Below are 19,298 nucleotides of genomic sequence, written 5' to 3' on the forward strand. Positions count from 1 at the left end.
CGGTGATTAACCTGGGGGTGGGGGTGCCCACCGATCGTCGGGCCGGCGTCTCCAAGGGACACACTCTTTCCCCTCCGCCGCCCCATAAGATCAAGCCGCCACGTCTTGCGGGACAGCGGAGGGGAAGACGGCAACAGCGCGTGCGCGGGTTGGAGCCGGCCAACCTGCGCATGCGTGGCTGACGTCATTAGGCACGCCGGCCACGTCATTCTCGGCGCGCCGCCTTGACGCCAGCGACAAGGCCCACGGCCGAGATTTACGGCACGGCCCCCCTAGCCGTCCCGGGGGGGGGGGTGGGGGGGAGGGGGAGAATAGGGGGACAGGAGCAGCCTCCGACGCCGTTGTGTACCTCTCCGTGTTTCACGACGGCGTCGGGCCTTGCGGAGAATTCCGCCCCTCAAATCTGCAACTTTACAAAGTTCGGCCCCTGTGTTCAGCCCTGCTGTGCCATTTAATAAGACCATCGTCCATCTGACGGTGACCGTAGCTCCACATTGCTGCCTGTCCCCCTTAACCCTTGCCTCTCTTTGTCAATCGAAACACTGTCTTAACGCAGCCTTGAATATATTCACTGACCCAGCCTCCTCTGCTCCCTGAGGAAGAGAATTCCAAACATGAATGACTCTCTGGGAAGTAGTTCCTCCTCATCTCCACCTTAAATGGCAGACCCCTTATTTACGCTGAGTTACTCAGATCTTGCTCTTGGGGTAAGTGCCTCTCGCTCCTACACAGTAACCTTTGTCATTCTTTTACCTCCTCTCCTCCTCCCCTCTCCCCAATCTCCAAACCCGGGATTTTGTTTTTTAGGCCACTGCAGCACCGGATTGTGTAACAACGTCTCTTGTGTCAATGGTGGGGCCTGTGTCCCGCACAGAGCTGACTCCTACCTGTGTCTCTGTTCCATGGGATTCCGGGGAAAACACTGTGAGCAAGGTGAGTCTCCTCCATCCGTCATCTCTCTCCACAGGGAATATCATTCCACTCTGGTTGGCATTGGTCAGTATGTATGAGTGTGTGTACGTGTGTGTGTGTGTGAGTGTGTGTACGTGTATGTACCTGTGAGTGCTTGTAAGTGTGTGTGTCTACATGTGAGTGTGTGTATGTGTGTGTGTGTATGTATGAGTGTGTGTACGTGTGAGTGTGTCTACGTGTGAGTGTGTGTATGTGGGTGTGTCTATGTGTGAGTATGTACGTGTGAGTGTGTCTACGTGTGTGTGTCTACGTGTGTGTGTCTATGTGTGAGTGTGTCTACATGTGAGTGTGTCTATGTGTGAGTGTGTCTTCATGTGAGTGTGTCTACATGTGAGTGTGTCTACATGTGAGTGTGTCTATGTGTGAGTGTGTCTATGTGTGAGTGTGTCTATGTGTGAGTGTGTCTTCATGTGAGTGTGTCTGCGTGTGAGTGTGTCTATGTGTGAGTGTGTCTATGTGTGAGTGTGTTTATGTGTGAGTGTGTCTATGTGTGTGTGAGTGTGTCTATGTGAGTGTGAGTGTGTCTATGTGTGAGTGTGTCTATGTGTGAGTGTGTCTATGTGTGAGTGTGTCTGTGTGTGAGTGTGTCTCTGTGTGTGTGTACGTGTGAGTGTGTGTATGTGTGTGTGTACGTGTGAGTGTGTCTACGTGCGAGTGTGTCTACGTGTGAGTGTGTGTACATGTGAGTGGGTCTACGTGTGTGTGTCTACGTGTGAGTGTGTCACATGTGAGTGTGCATATGTGAATGTGTGTACGTGTGAGTGTGTGTACCTGTGAGTGTGTGTATGTGTGAGTGCATGTGTGTGTGTCTGTGAATTGTGAGTGAGTGAGTGTGTGTGTGTGTGTGTAATTGTGGGGTAAAACTTACTAGATTGCATTGTTGAGGAGGTAACAGAGAGAGTCGATGAGGGTAATGCTGTTGAGTGGTTTCCACTCCGCCGGCTGGCATGAACGGCCTTTGGTGCCACGCTAGCCAGGGCCGAAAGGACTTCGCCGGCCAGCGTAAGTCCGAGCATGCGCCAGAGCGTCAGCGGCTGCTGACGTCATACCGGCGCATCCGCAGGGGAGGGGGTCTCTTCCGCCTCTGCCATGGTGAAGGCCATGGCGAACGCAGAAGAAAAAGAGTGCCCCCACGGCACAGGCCCTGCCCGCCGATCGGTGGGCCCCGATCGCGAGCCAGGCCACCGTGGGGGCACCCCCCCCCGGGGTCTGATCGCCCCCCCCCCAGGACCCCGGAGCCCGTCCACGCCGCCAATCTAGCCGGTACCAGAGGTGGTTTAAACCACACCGGTGGGAAAAGGCCTGTCAGCGGCGGGACTTCGGCCCATCGCGGGCCGGAGAATCACCGCGGGGGGCACGCCGACTGGCGCGGTGCGATTCCCACCCCCGCCGAATCTCAGGGGGCGGAGAATTCGGGACACGGCGGGGGTGGGATTGACGCCGGCCCCGGGTGATTCTCCGATCCCCTGGGGGTCGGAGAATTCCGCTCATGGACTTTCAGAAGACATTCGACACAGTGCCACACAACAGACTTCTGGGAAAAGTTATGGTTCACGAAACAAAAGGGACAGCGGCAACGTGGATATGAAATTGATTTAATAATAGGAAGCAGAGAATAATGGTCAAAGGATATTTTCTGGGCTGGAGGAAGGTTTGTCGTGGGGTTCCCCAGGGGTTGCTATTGGGTTACTTGCTTTGCCTGATATATATTAATAATCTAGATCTCGGTATACATGGGACAATTTCGAAGTTTGCAGATGACACAAAAGCGGGAAGTATTGTAAACTGTTAGGAGGACAGTGTATAACTGCAAAGAACACAGGCAAGTTGGTGGAGTGGGCAGAGAGGTGACAGATGAAGTTCAATGTGGAGAAGTGTGAGGTGATTCAGTTCGGTAGGAGGAAAATGAAGGGACAATAAAAAATAAGGGTTACAATTTTTAAAGGAGTGCAGGAGCAGAGGGACCCGGGTGTTGATGTGTATAGAACATTGAAGGTGGCAGGACAGGGGGAGAGAGCAGTTAATAAAGCAGATAGTATCCTGGGCTTTATTCATAGGGGCACAGGGTACAAGAGCGAGGAGGTTATGCTGAACTTATACAAGACTCAAGTTAGACCTCAGCTGGAATATTGTGCACAGATCTGGGCCACACTATAGGGAGGAGGTGAACGCATTGGAGAGAGAGCAGGAGAGGTTTACAAGAACGGTTCCAGGGATGAGAAACTTCAGTGATGAGGACGGATTGGAGAGGTTGGGACTGTTCTCCTTGGGGAGAAGATGGCTAAGAGGAGATTTGATCGAGATGTTCAAAATCATGAAGGGGCTGGACAGAGTAGACGGGGAGAAACTGTTCCAGCTCATTACAGGGTCGAGGACGAGAGGTCACAGAGATTGAAAGTGATTTGTAAAAGAAGCAAATGTGACGTGAGAAAAACTTTCACACAGCGAGTGGCTGGGGTCTGGAATGCACGGCCTGGATGTGTGACGGAGGAAGGTTGAATCGAGGTGTTCGAGAGGGCGTTAGATGATTATTTGAAGAGAAACAATGTGCAGGGGTTCGGGGGAAACGCAAAACAATGGCACCATTTCAAGATGCTCGTTCGGAGAGTCGGTGCGGACGCAATGGGCCGAATGGCCTCCTGTGCTCGAACAATTAATGATTGTGTGTGTGAGGGAGTGAGTGAGTGTGTATGTGTGTGACGGAATGTGTGTGTGTTGTGTAGGGTTGTGTGTGAGTGTGTAAGTGAGCGCGTGTCTGTGTATGTGTGTGCATGTTAGCGTGTCCGTAAGAGTGTGTCTGGGAGTGAATGTGTCTGTGAGTGGGTCCACGTGTATGTTTGTGAGTGTTTATGTGTGTCAGCATATGTGCGTGCATGTGTGTGTGTGTTGGCGGGGTTGAGTGTGTGTGTTCATGTGAATGTGTGTGTGTGTGTGTGTTGGCGGGGTTGAGTGTGTGTGTGTGTTGATGTGAGTGCGTGTGTGTGTTGGCGGGGTTGAGTGTGTACGTGTTCATGTGAGTGTGTGTGTGTGTGTGTGTTGGCGGGGTTGAGTGTGTGTGTGTGTTCATGTGAGTGTGTGTGTGTGTTGGCGGGGTTGAGTGTGTGTGTGTTCATGTGAGTGTGTGTGTTGGCGGGGTTGAGTGTGTGTGTGTTCATGTGAGTGTGTGTGTGTGTTGGCGGGGTTGAGTGTGTGTGTGTGTTGGCGGGGTTGAGTGTGTGTGTGTTCATGTGAGTGTGTGTGTTGGCGGGGTTGAGTGTGTGTGTGTGTTGGCGGGGTTGAGTGTGTGTGTATGTTGGCGGGGTTGAGTGTGTGTGTGTTGATGTGAGTGTGTGTGTGTGTTTCACCATCTTGGCCACATTGACGTAGTGTATTGAAGAATGCGTTGTGAATTTGGTTCACATGAGGCTACTATACCCACATGTACCAGCAGACAGAGTCTGCTCGGAAGAGATAATAAATTATTCATGTTTTAAACTCATGCAGTTGTAACTCTAAATGTCTCTGGCTGAATAGAGAACTGTTTCTGTCCCCAGCAGTTCACAATTTATAACCCCACATTCCTTTTTTGTTTCCAATAACTCCTGCTGTCTAGCTTTCACGCTGGTTGTCCCACAGTTCAATGCTTCCCTGATGTCCTATGCTGTCCTGCCCTGGCCTATGGAGCCCCATTACTATCTCTCCTTCATGGAGTTCCAGATTAGCTTCCGGCCTGAGGTCAGCAATGGGGTCATCCTCTACAGCTACGACACATCCAGCAAGGATTTCATCTCACTCAACCTAGTGGACAGGCACGTGGAGTTCCGATTCGACTGCGGCTCAGGGACCGCTACCATCAGGTCAGAGTTCAACGTTAAAACATCCAGCAGGTGACCCATCCACCCCGCTCCCCTTCTCTACCCAATTGTAAAGGAAAGGATGTTAATCACATGGTTAGTGTCGAGCTGTGGCTCAATGTTTAAGCATTCATGCCGCACAAACATTTATGCCTCCTACGCATATCCTTCAATCACACGTTCTGTGCATGCTCTTCAATCCCACCTTCGCCCCATATCCCTCAATCCCACCTCTTTCCCATATCCCTCAATCCCCCTCTTCCCTATATCCCTTAATCCCACCTCTTCCCCATATCCCTCAATCCCACCTCTTCCCCATATCCCTCAATCCCCCTCTTCCCATATCCCTCAATCCCACCTCTTCCCATATCCCTCAATCCCACCTCTTCCCCATATCCCTCAATCCCCCTCTTCCCCTCAATCCCACCTCTTCCCCATATCCCTCAATCCCACCTCTTCCCCATATCCCTCAATCCCACCTCTTCCCCATATCCCTCCTCTTCCCCATATCCCTCAATCCCCCTCTTCCCTCAATCCCACCTCTTCCCCAAATCCCTCGTCCCACCTTCTCCCCATGTCTTTTAATCCCAGCTATTTCCAGTATCCTTCGATCCTACATTTTGTCCCGTCTCTCAACCCCCACCTTCTTTCAATATTCCTCAATCCCCCGTATCCCTCAATCCCGCTTTCTTGCCCTATCCCTCAATCTCACCCCCTCACCCCACCCCTCATCCCAACCTCCTCGCCACAGAACCCAACCTCATGCACCCACCTCTTCCCTCAGCACCTGGTGTGTCTCCCAATTTATTACGCGATGGTACGCGTCTGATAATTATTGTGTTATGGCCTCGTCCCTTCTCCCAAGGCTGATTGGACTATTTCACTCGGTAGGAGTCAGGATCCTGTCGCTCTGAACCAATGGCACGAGATGAAAGTCTCCCGCACGGCCAAGAATGGCATCCTGCAGGTAGATGACCAACAGTCTGTCGAGGGTATGGCCGAGGTGAGTTCCAGCTATTGCTATTCTACTAGGGGAGGGGGACGCGGTTTCTCAAATAACCTCCACTTGAAAATGAAGTTACTGTGAAAAGCCCCTAGTCGCCACATTCCGGCGCCTGTCTGGGGAGGCTGGTACGGGAATCGAACCGTGCTGCTGGCCTGCTTGGTCTGCTTTAAAAGCCAGCGATTTAGCCTGGTGAGCTAAACCAGCCCTCTGAGCAACACTGAGGAATCTGATTGGTGGAGTAGGAATTTGTTAATGAATAATGTTTGGGGCAGGTTTAGTAAACAATGTCAGATGGTGCAGTAATGGCACTTCATGGTGGAGTATATCCACATTCCAGGCTTTATTACTGGATTAATGAACGAGAGACATGAGTTCGAACCCCACCATGGCAGCTGGGGAAACTTAAATAAAATTAATTAACAGATTTGGGCAGCACGGTAGCATGGTGGACAGCACAAGTGCTTCACAGCTCCAGGGTCCCAGGTTCGATTCCGGCTTGGGTCACTGTCTGTGCGGAGTCTGCACATCCTCCCCGTGTGTGCGTGGGTTTCCTCCGGGGGCTCCGATTTCCTCCCACAGTCCAAAGATGTGCAGGTTAGGTGGATTGGCCGTGATAAATTGCCCTTAGTGTCCAAAATTGCCCTTAGTGTTGGGTGGGGTTACTGGGTTATGGGGATAAGGTGGAGGTGTTGACCTCGGGTAGGGTGCTCTTTCCAAGAGCCGGTGCAGACTCGATGGGCTGAATGGCCTCCTTCCGCACTGTAAATTCTATGATATGATATCTATGATTAGTGAAGGGAATCTGCTGCCTTTACTCCTTCTGGCCAATATGTGAGATCAGGTAAACTCCTAACTGGTAAAGATGTGCAGGTTAGGTGGATTGGCCATGCTAAATTGCCCCTTAGTGTTCAAAGATGTGTAGGTTGGGGTGCAGGCGGTGTGGGTCTGGATGGGGTGCTCTTTCGGAAGGTCGGTGCAGACCCGATGGGCCGAATGGTCTCCTGCTACACTATGATGTGGAATGGCTGAAGAAGCCACTAAGCTGGATTCAAGAAGGCATCCGATTGGCATCTTCCCAAGGTCTAACAGACGGCCTTTCCAGCAATGCTCACATCCCGTGAATAAATTAAAAACACTCCGTGCAGTTGGGAATGACGGAGAAAGTCCACTCGGAGGACAATCTCACGTCTTCTTCAGTGAGGTGGCTTGGCCATTTAGACAGCTGGATGTCGATCTATTCAGGAGATCTGGGGTGAGGAACTTTGCTCTAAGCCCCTGAGCATTGGGAGAGTAGACAAGTAACAGTGAGGTGACATGGGTGGGAGTCCCTCATTGAGGTGGGTGTGGTGTCCCTCATCGAGGGTGTGGTGTCCCTCACTGAGGGAGAGAGTTGTGTCCCTCACTGAGGGAGTGGTGTCCCTCACTGAGGGAGTGGTGTCCCTCACTGAGGGAGAGAGTTGTGTCCCTCACTGAGGGAGAGAGTTGTGTCCCTCACTGAGGGAGAGAGTCGTGTCCCTCACTGAGGGAGTGGTGTCCCTCACTGAGGGAGAGAGTTGTGTCCCTCACTGAGAGAGAGAGTTGTGTCGCTCACTGAGGGAGTGGTGTCCCTCACTGAGGGAGTGGTGTCCCTCACTGAGGGAGAGAGTCGTGTCCCTCACTGAGGGAGAGAGTTGTGACGTGTTTTTCATTCTCTCCCAACAGGGAGGATTCACACAGATTAAGTGTAACACCGATATCTTCATTGGAGGAATCCCCGACTACGACAACATAAGGAAGAACTCTGAGGTGTTGCAACCTTTCACAGGAAGCATTCAGAATGTAAGAATTCAATCTGTTAGAATCAAGGCGAATGATCGCTGCTAATTCCTGAAGAGGTGCCTGTGAATTCTCAGTCAGTGAAGGCACCACCTCGGTCTTCTCCTGAACTGCACAGAGCCCCCAAACCCCAACTCACACCACGCAGTCAGAGGAATTACTGAAGTAAAAAAATCCCCAGGTTTCCTGTATGGTGCATTATTGAGAATGTGTGTGTCTGTGTGTCAGCACCTTGTGTGTTTGTGTATGTTGTGCACCCGTGTGTTTACGTATTTCCTTTTGTGTGTATGTGACTGAGTGTGAGTTAGTGTGTGTGTAAAAGTGCACCTGCGTGTGTGTGTGTATTTGCACGTGTGAGCACGTGTGCATGTGGGTGAGTGCGTGTGTATGAGTGTGTGTGTAGGAATGTCTGTGTGCTTGTATGTGTGATAGTGTGTGCATGAGGGTGCGTGTGTTTGCATGATTGTGCATGGGTGAGAGTGCGTGTGTGTGTGAATGTTTGTATGTGTGTGTGAGAGGACGTGAGTGAGTGTCTGTGTGTTTGCGTATGCTTGTGTGTTTGCGTGAGTGTGTGAGTGTGTGTGAGAGTGTGTGTTGTGAGAGTGCGTGTTTGTATGTGTGTGAGTGCATGTGTGAGAGTGCGTGTGTGAGAGTGCGTGTGTGTGCGTTGGAGTGTGTGTGAGTGTGGGCACAATGTGAATGAGCATGTATGTGATGTTGAAAGTGGGTGAAGTGAGTGTCCATACATGTATTGCATGTGACAGAACATGTGAGTGTGCATGTGTAAGCATGCATCTGAGTGCACAGTGTAAGTGTGTACGGGTGGGTGTGTGTCTGTACATGTTGTTACTATGTGTATGTGTTTATGTGTATGTGAATGTATGTGTTGTGAATGTTTGTGCGTTAATGTGTATGTGAGCACGTATGTATTGTGAGTGTGTCAAAATACAAGAGCATGTGTTACTGTATCTGTGTGTGTGTGTGTATCTGTGTTTGTATGTGTGTGGGTGCATCTGTGTGTGTGTATATATGCTAACAACATTCAACACTATCTGGCCAGCACCTCACATGATTCCTCCACTGTTGAACCGAGATCCAAAAGTGGATGAGCAAACATTTCCTCCAGGAGGTGTTAGGGAGACTGAGGCCATTGTTCCCGATTCCCAGCCCAGCTCCGATCCCTCATCACCAACTCTGTTCCCTCCTCACCACCTCCAGCCCTCATCACCAACTCCATCCCTCATCAACTCCATCCCTCATCAACTCCATCCCTCATCAACTCCATCCCTCATCACCAACTCCAACCCTCATCACCAACTCCATCCCTCATCCCCAACTCCATCCCTCACCAACTCCATCCCTCATCAACTCCAACCCTCATCACCAACTCCATCCCTCACCAACTCCATCCCTCATCACCAACTCCATCCCTCATCAACTCCATCCCTCATCACCAACTCCATCCCTCATCACCAACTCCATCCCTCATCACCAGCTCCATCCCTCATCCCCAACTCCAACCCTCATCAACTCCATCCCTCATCACCAACTCCATCCCTCATCACCAACTCCATCCCTCATCACCAACTCCATCCCTCATCATCAACTCCATCCCTCACCAACTCCACCCCTCATCATCAACTCCATCCCTCATCACCAACTCCATCCCTCATCACCAACTCCATCCCTCATCACCAACTCCATCCCTCATCCCCAACTCCATCCCTCACCAACTCCATCCCTCATCACCAACTCCAACCCTCATCACCAACTCCATCCCTCATCACCAACTCCATCCCTCATCAACTCCATCCCTCATCACCAACTCCATCCCTCATCAACTCCATCCATCATCACCAACTCCATTCCTCATCACCAACTCCAACCCTCATCACCAACTCCATCCCTCATCAGCAACTCCATCCCTCATCACCAACTCCATCCCTCATCACCAACTCCATCCCTCATCACAAACTCCATCCCTCATCCCCAACTCCATCCCTCACCAACTCCATTCCTCACCAACTCCATCCCTCACCAACTCCATCCCTCATCATCAACTCCATCCCTCACCAACTCCATCCCTCACCAACTCCATCCCTCATCACCAACTCCATCCCTCACCAACTCCATCCCTCATCACCAACTCCATCCCTCACCGCCAACTCCATCCCTCATCACCAACTCCAACCCTCATCACCAACTCCATCCCTCATCACCAACTCCATCCCTCATCACCAACTCCAACCCTCATCACCAACTCCATCCCTCATCACCAACTCCATCCCTCATCACCAACTCCATCCCTCATCACCAACTCCATCCCTCATCACCAACTCCATCCCTCACCACCAACTCCATCCCTCACCAACTCCATCCCTCACCAACTCCATCCCTCACCACCAACTCCATCCCTCACCAACTCCATCCCTCATCAACTCCATCCCTCATCACCAACTCCACCCCTCATCAACTCCATCCCTCATCATCAACTCCATCCCTCACCACCAACTCTATCCCTCAACAACTCCATCCCTCACCAACTCCATCCCTCATCACCAACTCCATCCCTCACGAACTCGATCCCTCATCACCAACTCCAACCATCATCTCCAACTCCATCCCTCATCACCAACTCCAAACCTCATCACCAACTCCAACCCTCATCACCAACTCCATCCCTCACCAACTCCAACCCTCACCAACTCCAATCCTCATCACCAACTCCATCCCTCACCAACTCCAACCCTCACCAACTCCATCCCTCATCACCAACTCCATCCCTCATCACCAACTCCATCCCTCATCACCAACTCTATCCCTCATCACCAACTCCATCCCTCATCACCAACTCCAACCCTCATCACCAACTCCATCCCTCATCACCAACTCCATCCCTCACCAACTCCATCCCTCATCACCAACTCCATCCCTCATCACCAACTCCATCCCTCATCACCAACTCCAACCCTCATCACCAACTCCATCCCTCATCACCAACTCCATCCCTCACCAACTCCATCCCTCATCACCAACTACATCCCTCACCAACTCCATCCCTCACCAACTCCATCCCTCATCACCAACTCCATCCCTCACCAACTCCATCCCTCATCATCAACTCCGTCCATCATCAACTCCATCCCTCATCACCAACTCCATCCCTCACCAACTCCATTCCTCATCACCAACTCCATCCCTCACCAACTCCATCCCTCATCACCAACTCCATCCCTCACCAGCTCCATCCCTCATCACCAACTCCATCCCTCACCAACTCCATCCCTCACCACCTCCATCCCTCATCACCAACTCCATCCCTCGTCACCAATTCCATCCCTCATCACCAACTCCATCCCTCATCACCAACTCCAACCCTCATCACCAACTACAACCCTCACCAACGCCATCCCTCATCACCAACTCCATCCCTCACCAACTCCATCCCTCACCACCTCCATCCCTCACCAACTCCATCCCTCATCACCAACTCCATCCCTCATCACCAACTCCATCCCTCATCACCAACTCCATCCCGCACCACCAACTCCATCCCTCATCACCACCTACAACCCTCATCACCAACTCCATTCCTCACCACCAACTCCATCCCTCATCACCAACTCCATCCCTCATCAACTCCATCCCTCATCCCCAACTCCATCCCTCATCACCAACTCCATCCCTCACCAACTCCATCCCTCATCACCAACTCCATCCCTCACCAACTCCATCCCTCACCAACTCCATCCCTCACCAACTCCATCCCTCACCAACTCCATCCCTCACCAACTCCATCCCTCATCAACTCCATCCCTCACCACCAACTCTATCCCTCACCAACTCCATCCCTCACCAACTCCATCCCTCATCACCAACTCCAACCCTCATCACCAACTCCAACCCTCATCACCAACTCCATCCCGCACCAACTCCAACCCTCACCAACTCCAATCCTTATCACCAACTCCATCCCTCACCAACTCCAACCCTCACCAACTCCATCCCTCATCACCAACTCCATCCCTCATCACCAACCTCATCCCTCATCACCAACTCCATCCCTCACCAACTCCATCCCTCATCACCAACTCCATCCCTCATCACCAACTCTATCCCTCATCACCAACTCCAACCCTTATCACCAACTCCATCCCTCACCAACTCCAACCCTCATCACCAACTCCATCCCTCACCACCAACTCCATCCCTCATCACCAACTCCATCCCTCATCACCAACTCCATCCCTCATCATCAACTCCATCCCTCATCACCAACTCCATCCCTCATCACCAACTCCATCCCTCATCACCAACTCCATCCCTCATCACCAACTCCATCCCTCATCACCAACTCCAACCCTCATCACCAACTCCATCCCTCATCACCAACTCCATCCCTCACCAACTCCATCCCTCATCACCAACTCCATCCCTCACCAACTCCATCCCTCACCAACTCCATCCCTCATCACCAACTCCATCCCTCACCAACTCCATCCCTCATCATCAACTCCGTCCATCATCAACTCCATCCCTCATCACCAACTCCATCCCTCACCAACTCCATCCCTCATCACCAACTCCATCCCTCATCACCAACTCCATCCCTCACCAACTCCATCCCTCATCACCAACTCCATCCCTCACCAACTCCATCCCTCACCAACTCCATCCCTCATCACCAACTCCATCCCTCACCAACTCCATCCCTCATCATCAACTCCGTCCATCATGAACTCCATCCCTCATCACCAACTCCATCCCTCACCAACTCCATCCCTCATCACCAACTCCATCCCTCATCACCAACTCCATCCCTCACCAACTCCATCCCTCATCACCAACTCCATCCCTCACCAGCTCCATCCCTCATCACCAACTCCATCCCTCACCAACTCCATCCCTCACCACCTCCATCCCTCATCACCAACTCCATCCCTCGTCACCAACTCCATCCCCCATCACCAACTCCATCCCTCATCACCAACTCCAACCCTCATCACCAACTCCAACCCTCACCAACTCCATCCCTCATCACCAACTCCATCCCTCACCAACTCCATCCCTCACCACCTCCATCCGTCACCAACTCCATCCCTCATCACCAAATCCGTCCCTCATCACCAACTCCATCCCTCATCACCAACTCCAGCCCTCATCCCCAACTCCATCCCTCACCAACTCCATCCCTCATCACCAACTCCATCCCTCATCACCAACTCCATCCCTCACCAACTCCATCCCTCACCAACTCCATCCCTCACCAACTCCATCCCTCATCACCAACTCCATCCCTCACCAACTCCATCCCTCATCACCAACTCCATCCCTCACCAGCTCCATCCCTCATCACCAACTCCATCCCTCACCAACTCCATCCCTCACCACCTCCATCCCTCATCACCAACTCCATCCCTCGTCACCAACTCCATCCCTCATCACCAACTCCATCCCTCATCACCAACTCCAACCCTCATCACCAACTCCAACCCTCACCAACTCCATCCCTCATCACCAACTCCATCCCTCACCAACTCCATCCCTCACCACCTCCATCCGTCACCAACTCCATCCCTCATCACCAACTCCCTCCCTCATCACCAACTCCATCCCTCATCACGAACTCCATCCCTCATCCCCAACTCCATCCCTCACCAACTCCATCCCTCATCACCAACTCCATCCCTCATCACCAACTCCATCCCTCAAGAACTCCATCCCTCACCAACTCCATCCCTCACCAACTCCATCCCTCATCACCAACTCCATCCCTCACCAACTCCATCCCTCATCCCCAACTCCATCCCTCATCCCAACTCCATCCCTCATCAACTCCATCCCTCATCACCAACTCCATCCCTCATCACCAACTCCATCCCTCATCACCAACTCCATCCCTCACCACCAACTCCATCCCTCATCACCACCTCCAACCCTCATCACCAACTCCATTCCTCACCACCAACTCCATCCCTCATCACCAACTCCATCCCTCATCAACTCCATCCCTCATCCCCAACTCCATCCCTCATCACCAACTCCATCCCTCACCAACTCCATCCCTCATCACCAACTCCATCCCTCATCACCAACTCCATCCCTCACCAACTCCATCCCTCATCACCAACTCCATCCCTCATCACCAACTCCATCCCTCACCAACTCCATCCCTCATCACCAACTCCATCCCTCATCACCAACTCCATCCCTCATCACCAACTCCATCCCTCACCAGCTCCATCCCTCATCACCAACTCCATCCCTCACCAACTCCATCCCTCACCACCTCCATCCCTCATCACCAACTCCATCCCTCGTCACCAATTCCATCCCTCATCACCAACTCCATCCCTCATCACCAACTCCAACCCTCATCACCAACTACAACCCTCACCAACGCCATCCCTCATCACCAACTCCATCCCTCACCAACTCCATCCCTCACCACCTCCATCCCTCACCAACTCCATCCCTCATCACCAACTCCATCCCTCATCACCAACTCCATCCCTCATCACCAACTCCATCCCGCACCACCAACTCCATCCCTCATCACAACCTACAACCCTCATCACCAACTCCATTCCTCACCACCAACTCCATCCCTCATCACCAACTCCATCCCTCATCAACTCCATCCCTCATCCCCAACTCCATCCCTCATCACCAACTCCATCCCTCACCAACTCCATCCCTCATCACCAACTCCATCCCTCACCAACTCCATCCCTCACCAACTCCATCCCTCACCAACTCCATCCCTCACCAACTCCATCCCTCACCAACTCCATCCCTCATCAACTCCATCCCTCACCACCAACTCTATCCCTCACCAACTCCATCCCTCACCAACTCCATCCCTCTTCACCAACTCCAACCCTCATCACCAACTCCAACCCTCATCACCAACTCCATCCCGCACCAACTCCAACCCTCACCAACTCCAATCCTTATCACCAACTCCATCCCTCACCAACTCCAACCCTCACCAACTCCATCCCTCATCACCAACTCCATCCCTCATCACCAACCTCATCCCTCATCACCAACTCCATCCCTCACCAACTCCATCCCTCATCACCAACTCCATCCCTCATCACCAACTCTATCCCTCATCACCAACTCCAACCCTTATCACCAACTCCATCCCTCACCAACTCCAACCCTCATCACCAACTCCATCCCTCACCACCAACTCCATCCCTCATCACCAACTCCATCCCTCATCACCAACTCATCCCTCATCATCAACTCCATCCCTCATCACCAACTCCATCCCTCATCACCAACTCCATCCCTCATCACCAACTCCATCCCTCATCACCAACTCCATCCCTCATCACCAACTCCAACCCTCATCACCAACTCCATCCCTCATCACCAACTCCATCCCTCACCAACTCCATCCCTCATCACCAACTCCATCCCTCACCAACTCCATCCCTCACCAACTCCATCCCTCATCACCAACTCCATCCCTCACCAACTCCATCCCTCATCATCAACTCCGTCCATCATCAACTCCATCCCTCATCACCAACTCCATCCCTCACCAACTCCATCCCTCATCACCAACTCCATCCCTCATCACCAACTCCATCCCTCACCAACTCCATCCCTCATCACCAACTCCATCCCTCACCAACTCCATCCCTCACCAACTCCATCCCTCATCACCAACTCCATCCCTCACCAACTCCATCCCTCATCATCAACTCGTCCATCATCAACTCCATCCCTCATCACCAACTCCATCCCTCACCAACTCCATCCCTCATCACCAACTCCATCCCTCATCACCAACTCCATCCCTCACCAACTCCATCCCTCATCACCAACTCCATCCCTCACCAGCTCCATCCCTCATCACCAACTCCATCCCTCACCAACTCCATCCCTCACCACCTCCATCCCTCATCACCAACTCCATCCCTCGTCACCAACTCCATCCCTCATCACCAACTCCATCCCTCATCACCAACTCCAACCCTCATCACCAACTCCAACCCTCACCAACTCCATCCCTCATCACCAACTCCATCCCTCACCAACTCCATCCCTCACCACCTCCATCCGTCACCAACTCCATCCCTCATCACCAAATCCGTCCCTCATCACCAACTCCATCCCTCATCACCAACTCCATCCCTCATCCCCAACTCCATCCCTCACCAACTCCATCCCTCATCACCAACTCCATCCCTCATCACCAACTCCATCCCTCACCAACTCCATCCCTCACCAACTCCATCCCTCACCAACTCCATCCCTCATCACCAACTCCATCCCTCACCAACTCCATCCCTCATCACCAACTCCATCCCTCACCAGCTCCATCCCTCATCACCAACTCCATCCCTCACCAACTCCATCCCTCACCAACTCCATCCCTCATCACCAACTCCAACCCTCATCACCAACTCCAACCCTCACCAACTCCATCCCTCATCACCAACTCCATCCCTCACCAACTCCATCCCTCACCACCTCCATCCGTCACCAACTCCATCCCTCATCACCAACTCCCTCCCTCATCACCAACTCCATCCCTCATCACGAACTCCAACCCTCATCCCCAACTCCATCCCTCACCAACTCCATCCCTCATCACCAACTCCATCCCTCATCACCAACTCCATCCCTCACCAACTCCATCCCTCACCAACTCCATCCCTCACCAACTCCATCCCTCATCACCAACTCCATCCCTCACCAACTCCATCCCTCATCCCCAACTCCATCCCTCATCCCAACTCCATCCCTCATCAACTCCATCCCTCATCACCAACTCCATCCCTCATCACCAACTCCATCCCTCATCACCAACTCCATCCCTCACCACCAACTCCATCCCTCATCACCACCTCCAACCCTCATCACCAACTCCATTCCTCACCACCAACTCCATCCCTCATCACCAACTCCATCCCTCATCAACTCCATCCCTCATCCCCAACTCCATCCCTCATCACCAACTCCATCCCTCACCAACTCCATCCCTCATCACCAACTCCATCCCTCATCACCAACTCCATCCCTCACCAACTCCATCCCTCATCACCAACTCCATCCCTCATCACCAACTCCATCCCTCACCAACTCCATCCCTCACCAACTCCATCCCTCATCACCAACTCCATTCCTCACCAACTCCATCCCTCATCACCAACTCCATCCCTCATCACCAACTCCATCCCTCATCACCAACTCCATCCGTCTCCCTGGCCACTGTCTGTGTAACGAGTGTTGTTTCTCCGACCCCGATCTGACAGTGAGTCCATGGGCAAGATTCAATGGAAATGAAACCATGTCCCATGTTGAGAGTGTTTACCGGCTGTTTCCTGACACTGGCAGCGCCGAGGGTGACTCCGCTATTAAACTGGACTCTGCATCATTTTGGGACCATGCCAAGGCCAGTGTTCCATCTGTCCCAGATGTTTCCGTGCTGAAACCTTGTGTCCCACTGTCCCTCTCCTAGATTATCCTGAACGATCGGACCATTCGCCTCCAGCAGGACTTCCGCACCTGTGTCAACTTGGAGAATGCGGCCCACCCGTGCGTCATCAACCCCTGTGCCAACGGAGGAACCTGCCGCCCCCATCACGATGTCTTTGAGTGTGACTGCCCCCTGGGCTTTGATGGGCTGCGATGTCAGAACGGTAGGAAATCGCCAGGGAAAGTAGGACTGAGATGAGAAGAGGATCAGGAGAACTCCCTCTCGCCCATTCCACCAACAATCAGAACACGGCCAATTTGTATCTTAACTCCAGTAACCTGCTTCAACAGGAGATTTGACAGCGTTAACGTTCAGTTAAACAATCGCAACCAGGATCTTTATTATCGCACAGAAGGAGGCCATTTAGCCCATCAGGTTCATGCTGGCCCTCTGCTGAACTATTCAGTCAGTTTCAATGTCACTTTCTATCGCTCGGCAAGTTTATTTCCCTCAAGTACCATTAGAATGTAAGATCCAATTTCCTTTTAAAATCGTGGGCGCTATTTAACGGAAATGGCACAGACTCCTGTGTCGGGCTGTTTCCCGGTGATGTCCGCTATTAAACGGGACCCTGTTTCATTTCTGGGTCTCAGTGAGGAAGCCCCAACCAAAGCCCCACTTAGTCCCATTTCCTGCAATAACAGGCTCTGCTTCATTTTTAATCGGCGCCCCGATCTCCGATCCCCCCCCCCCCCCCCCCCACCCCCCCACAACATGGGCTCTGGACCTTCCCCGTTCCCCAATGAGGGGGTCCTCGAGCCCCCCCCCCCCCCCCCCCCCACACCTCATAAGGGCACGGCACCCCTGGGCCTGATCCCCGGCGCAAACATGATGCCACCTGGGCAGATTCAATCGTGTCAATCAGAGGGGATTGGATAATGATGTGAATAATTAGAGTGTGCGGAGTTACAGGGAGTTACGGGGAGAGAGCTAGCAAGGACACACTGACCCTGAGTGGCCACCTGTACTTTGTGATTGTCGATCTGATCTCCCCACCCTCAGTTTAACGTGTGTGATGTGAACTCTCGGGTCGCTAACAATCTCTCTTGTGTTCTCTCTTTTGCATCGTACGGGCTGCAGAATGTGGGAATTACTGTCTGAACAGTAAGTAACTCCAGGATCCATCCTGGTGTCCTGTAGATGGTATTCCGAGTCGTGTTTATCAAAGGGAAACCCCCCCATTCAATGAAACCAGATAAAGGGCAACCGTTGGCTTCACAGCTGGCACAAGGTGCGATTCGGCCGCACTGATGGTCAGCCCTGCAAATGGGTCAGGCAGAATCCGGGGAGGGGTCGATCGGCCGGGGGGTTTCCACCTCCGCTGTGGAGGGGGTTTGAGGCAGGCCAGTGGCTAGACTGGAAGATCCGACAGCAGGCAGGGCTGGAAGATCCCGGGGGTTTCAGGTTGAGATGAACAGACCCAGCTTCCCCAATCTCTCTGATGCGACCATCAATTCACCCAGAGACACGAGTTGGAGTAAACTGTGGCTTTAATCGGCTTACAACTGAGCCTGCCTGCGACTATGCTGAACTGAGGGCGGACTCGCAGGAATGCAGCACTTACACTTCCTGATGGGGGCGGAGCCCTGTACATGCTCCTCATCTCCCCCTGTGGGCAGAGCCGCGCAACGGCTCACAGATGGAGCCCACAGGGACACAGTAATGTACAGTGTGAATTTACAGTGGTTACACATTCACCACACTCTCCGAATAATCGGGTCTCCCCCCTCTCACTCCCACCCCCTGGTACAACTCTGGTAAATCTCCTCCGAACCTGCCTCTCGGCATCGATTGACATACTCCCTAAAGTGAGGTGCCCAGGCCTGCACTGGGCAACCCAGCTGTGGCCTCGATGTGCTTTGACTTCCTTGTTTTTTTTTTACCCTATTTATGAAGCGAAGGATCCGTCTGCTTTCCCCAACCCTCGGAGCAACAGGCCCTGACATTTTTCAATGATTGGTGGGTTCGTCCCCTCAACTTCCTCCGCTCCTGGTCTTGCTGCACCTTTTGTTATTGTCCCCTAGAGGGAGCATTACTCCACATCGGGCCTGTGCTCTGCTCAAGGCCAGTGATAGAGCACTTCCATCGTGGCTAAGCATTATGGGTGAGCAGGCCTCCATTGCTGAGACCAGAGGCAGTTGGGGACCTGATTCACTGGCAGCAATAAATACAG

The 19,298-nt window shown here is 52.6% G+C and overlaps 1 protein-coding gene across 3 annotated transcripts in view; it reads left to right on the forward strand.

Moving 5' to 3' along the window:
• LOC119970772 (pikachurin) overlaps positions 1-19,298 on the forward strand; it is a 179,106-nt gene that overhangs the window by 140,704 nt on the left and 19,104 nt on the right. For all 3 annotated transcript variants that reach the window (XM_038805930.1, XM_038805928.1, XM_038805929.1), the window contains 6 exons: positions 808-933; positions 4,565-4,808; positions 5,697-5,808; positions 7,513-7,629; positions 17,108-17,288; positions 18,206-18,229. In XM_038805930.1, the coding sequence (XP_038661858.1) occupies positions 808-933; positions 4,565-4,808; positions 5,697-5,808; positions 7,513-7,629; positions 17,108-17,288; positions 18,206-18,229 (804 nt within the window). The remainder of the gene's footprint in view (positions 1-807; positions 934-4,564; positions 4,809-5,696; positions 5,809-7,512; positions 7,630-17,107; positions 17,289-18,205; positions 18,230-19,298) is intronic.

The sequence above is a fragment of the Scyliorhinus canicula genome, chromosome 8, assembly GCF_902713615.1.
Source record: "Scyliorhinus canicula chromosome 8, sScyCan1.1, whole genome shotgun sequence".
In the NCBI taxonomy this organism is placed as follows: Eukaryota; Metazoa; Chordata; class Chondrichthyes; order Carcharhiniformes; family Scyliorhinidae; genus Scyliorhinus; species Scyliorhinus canicula.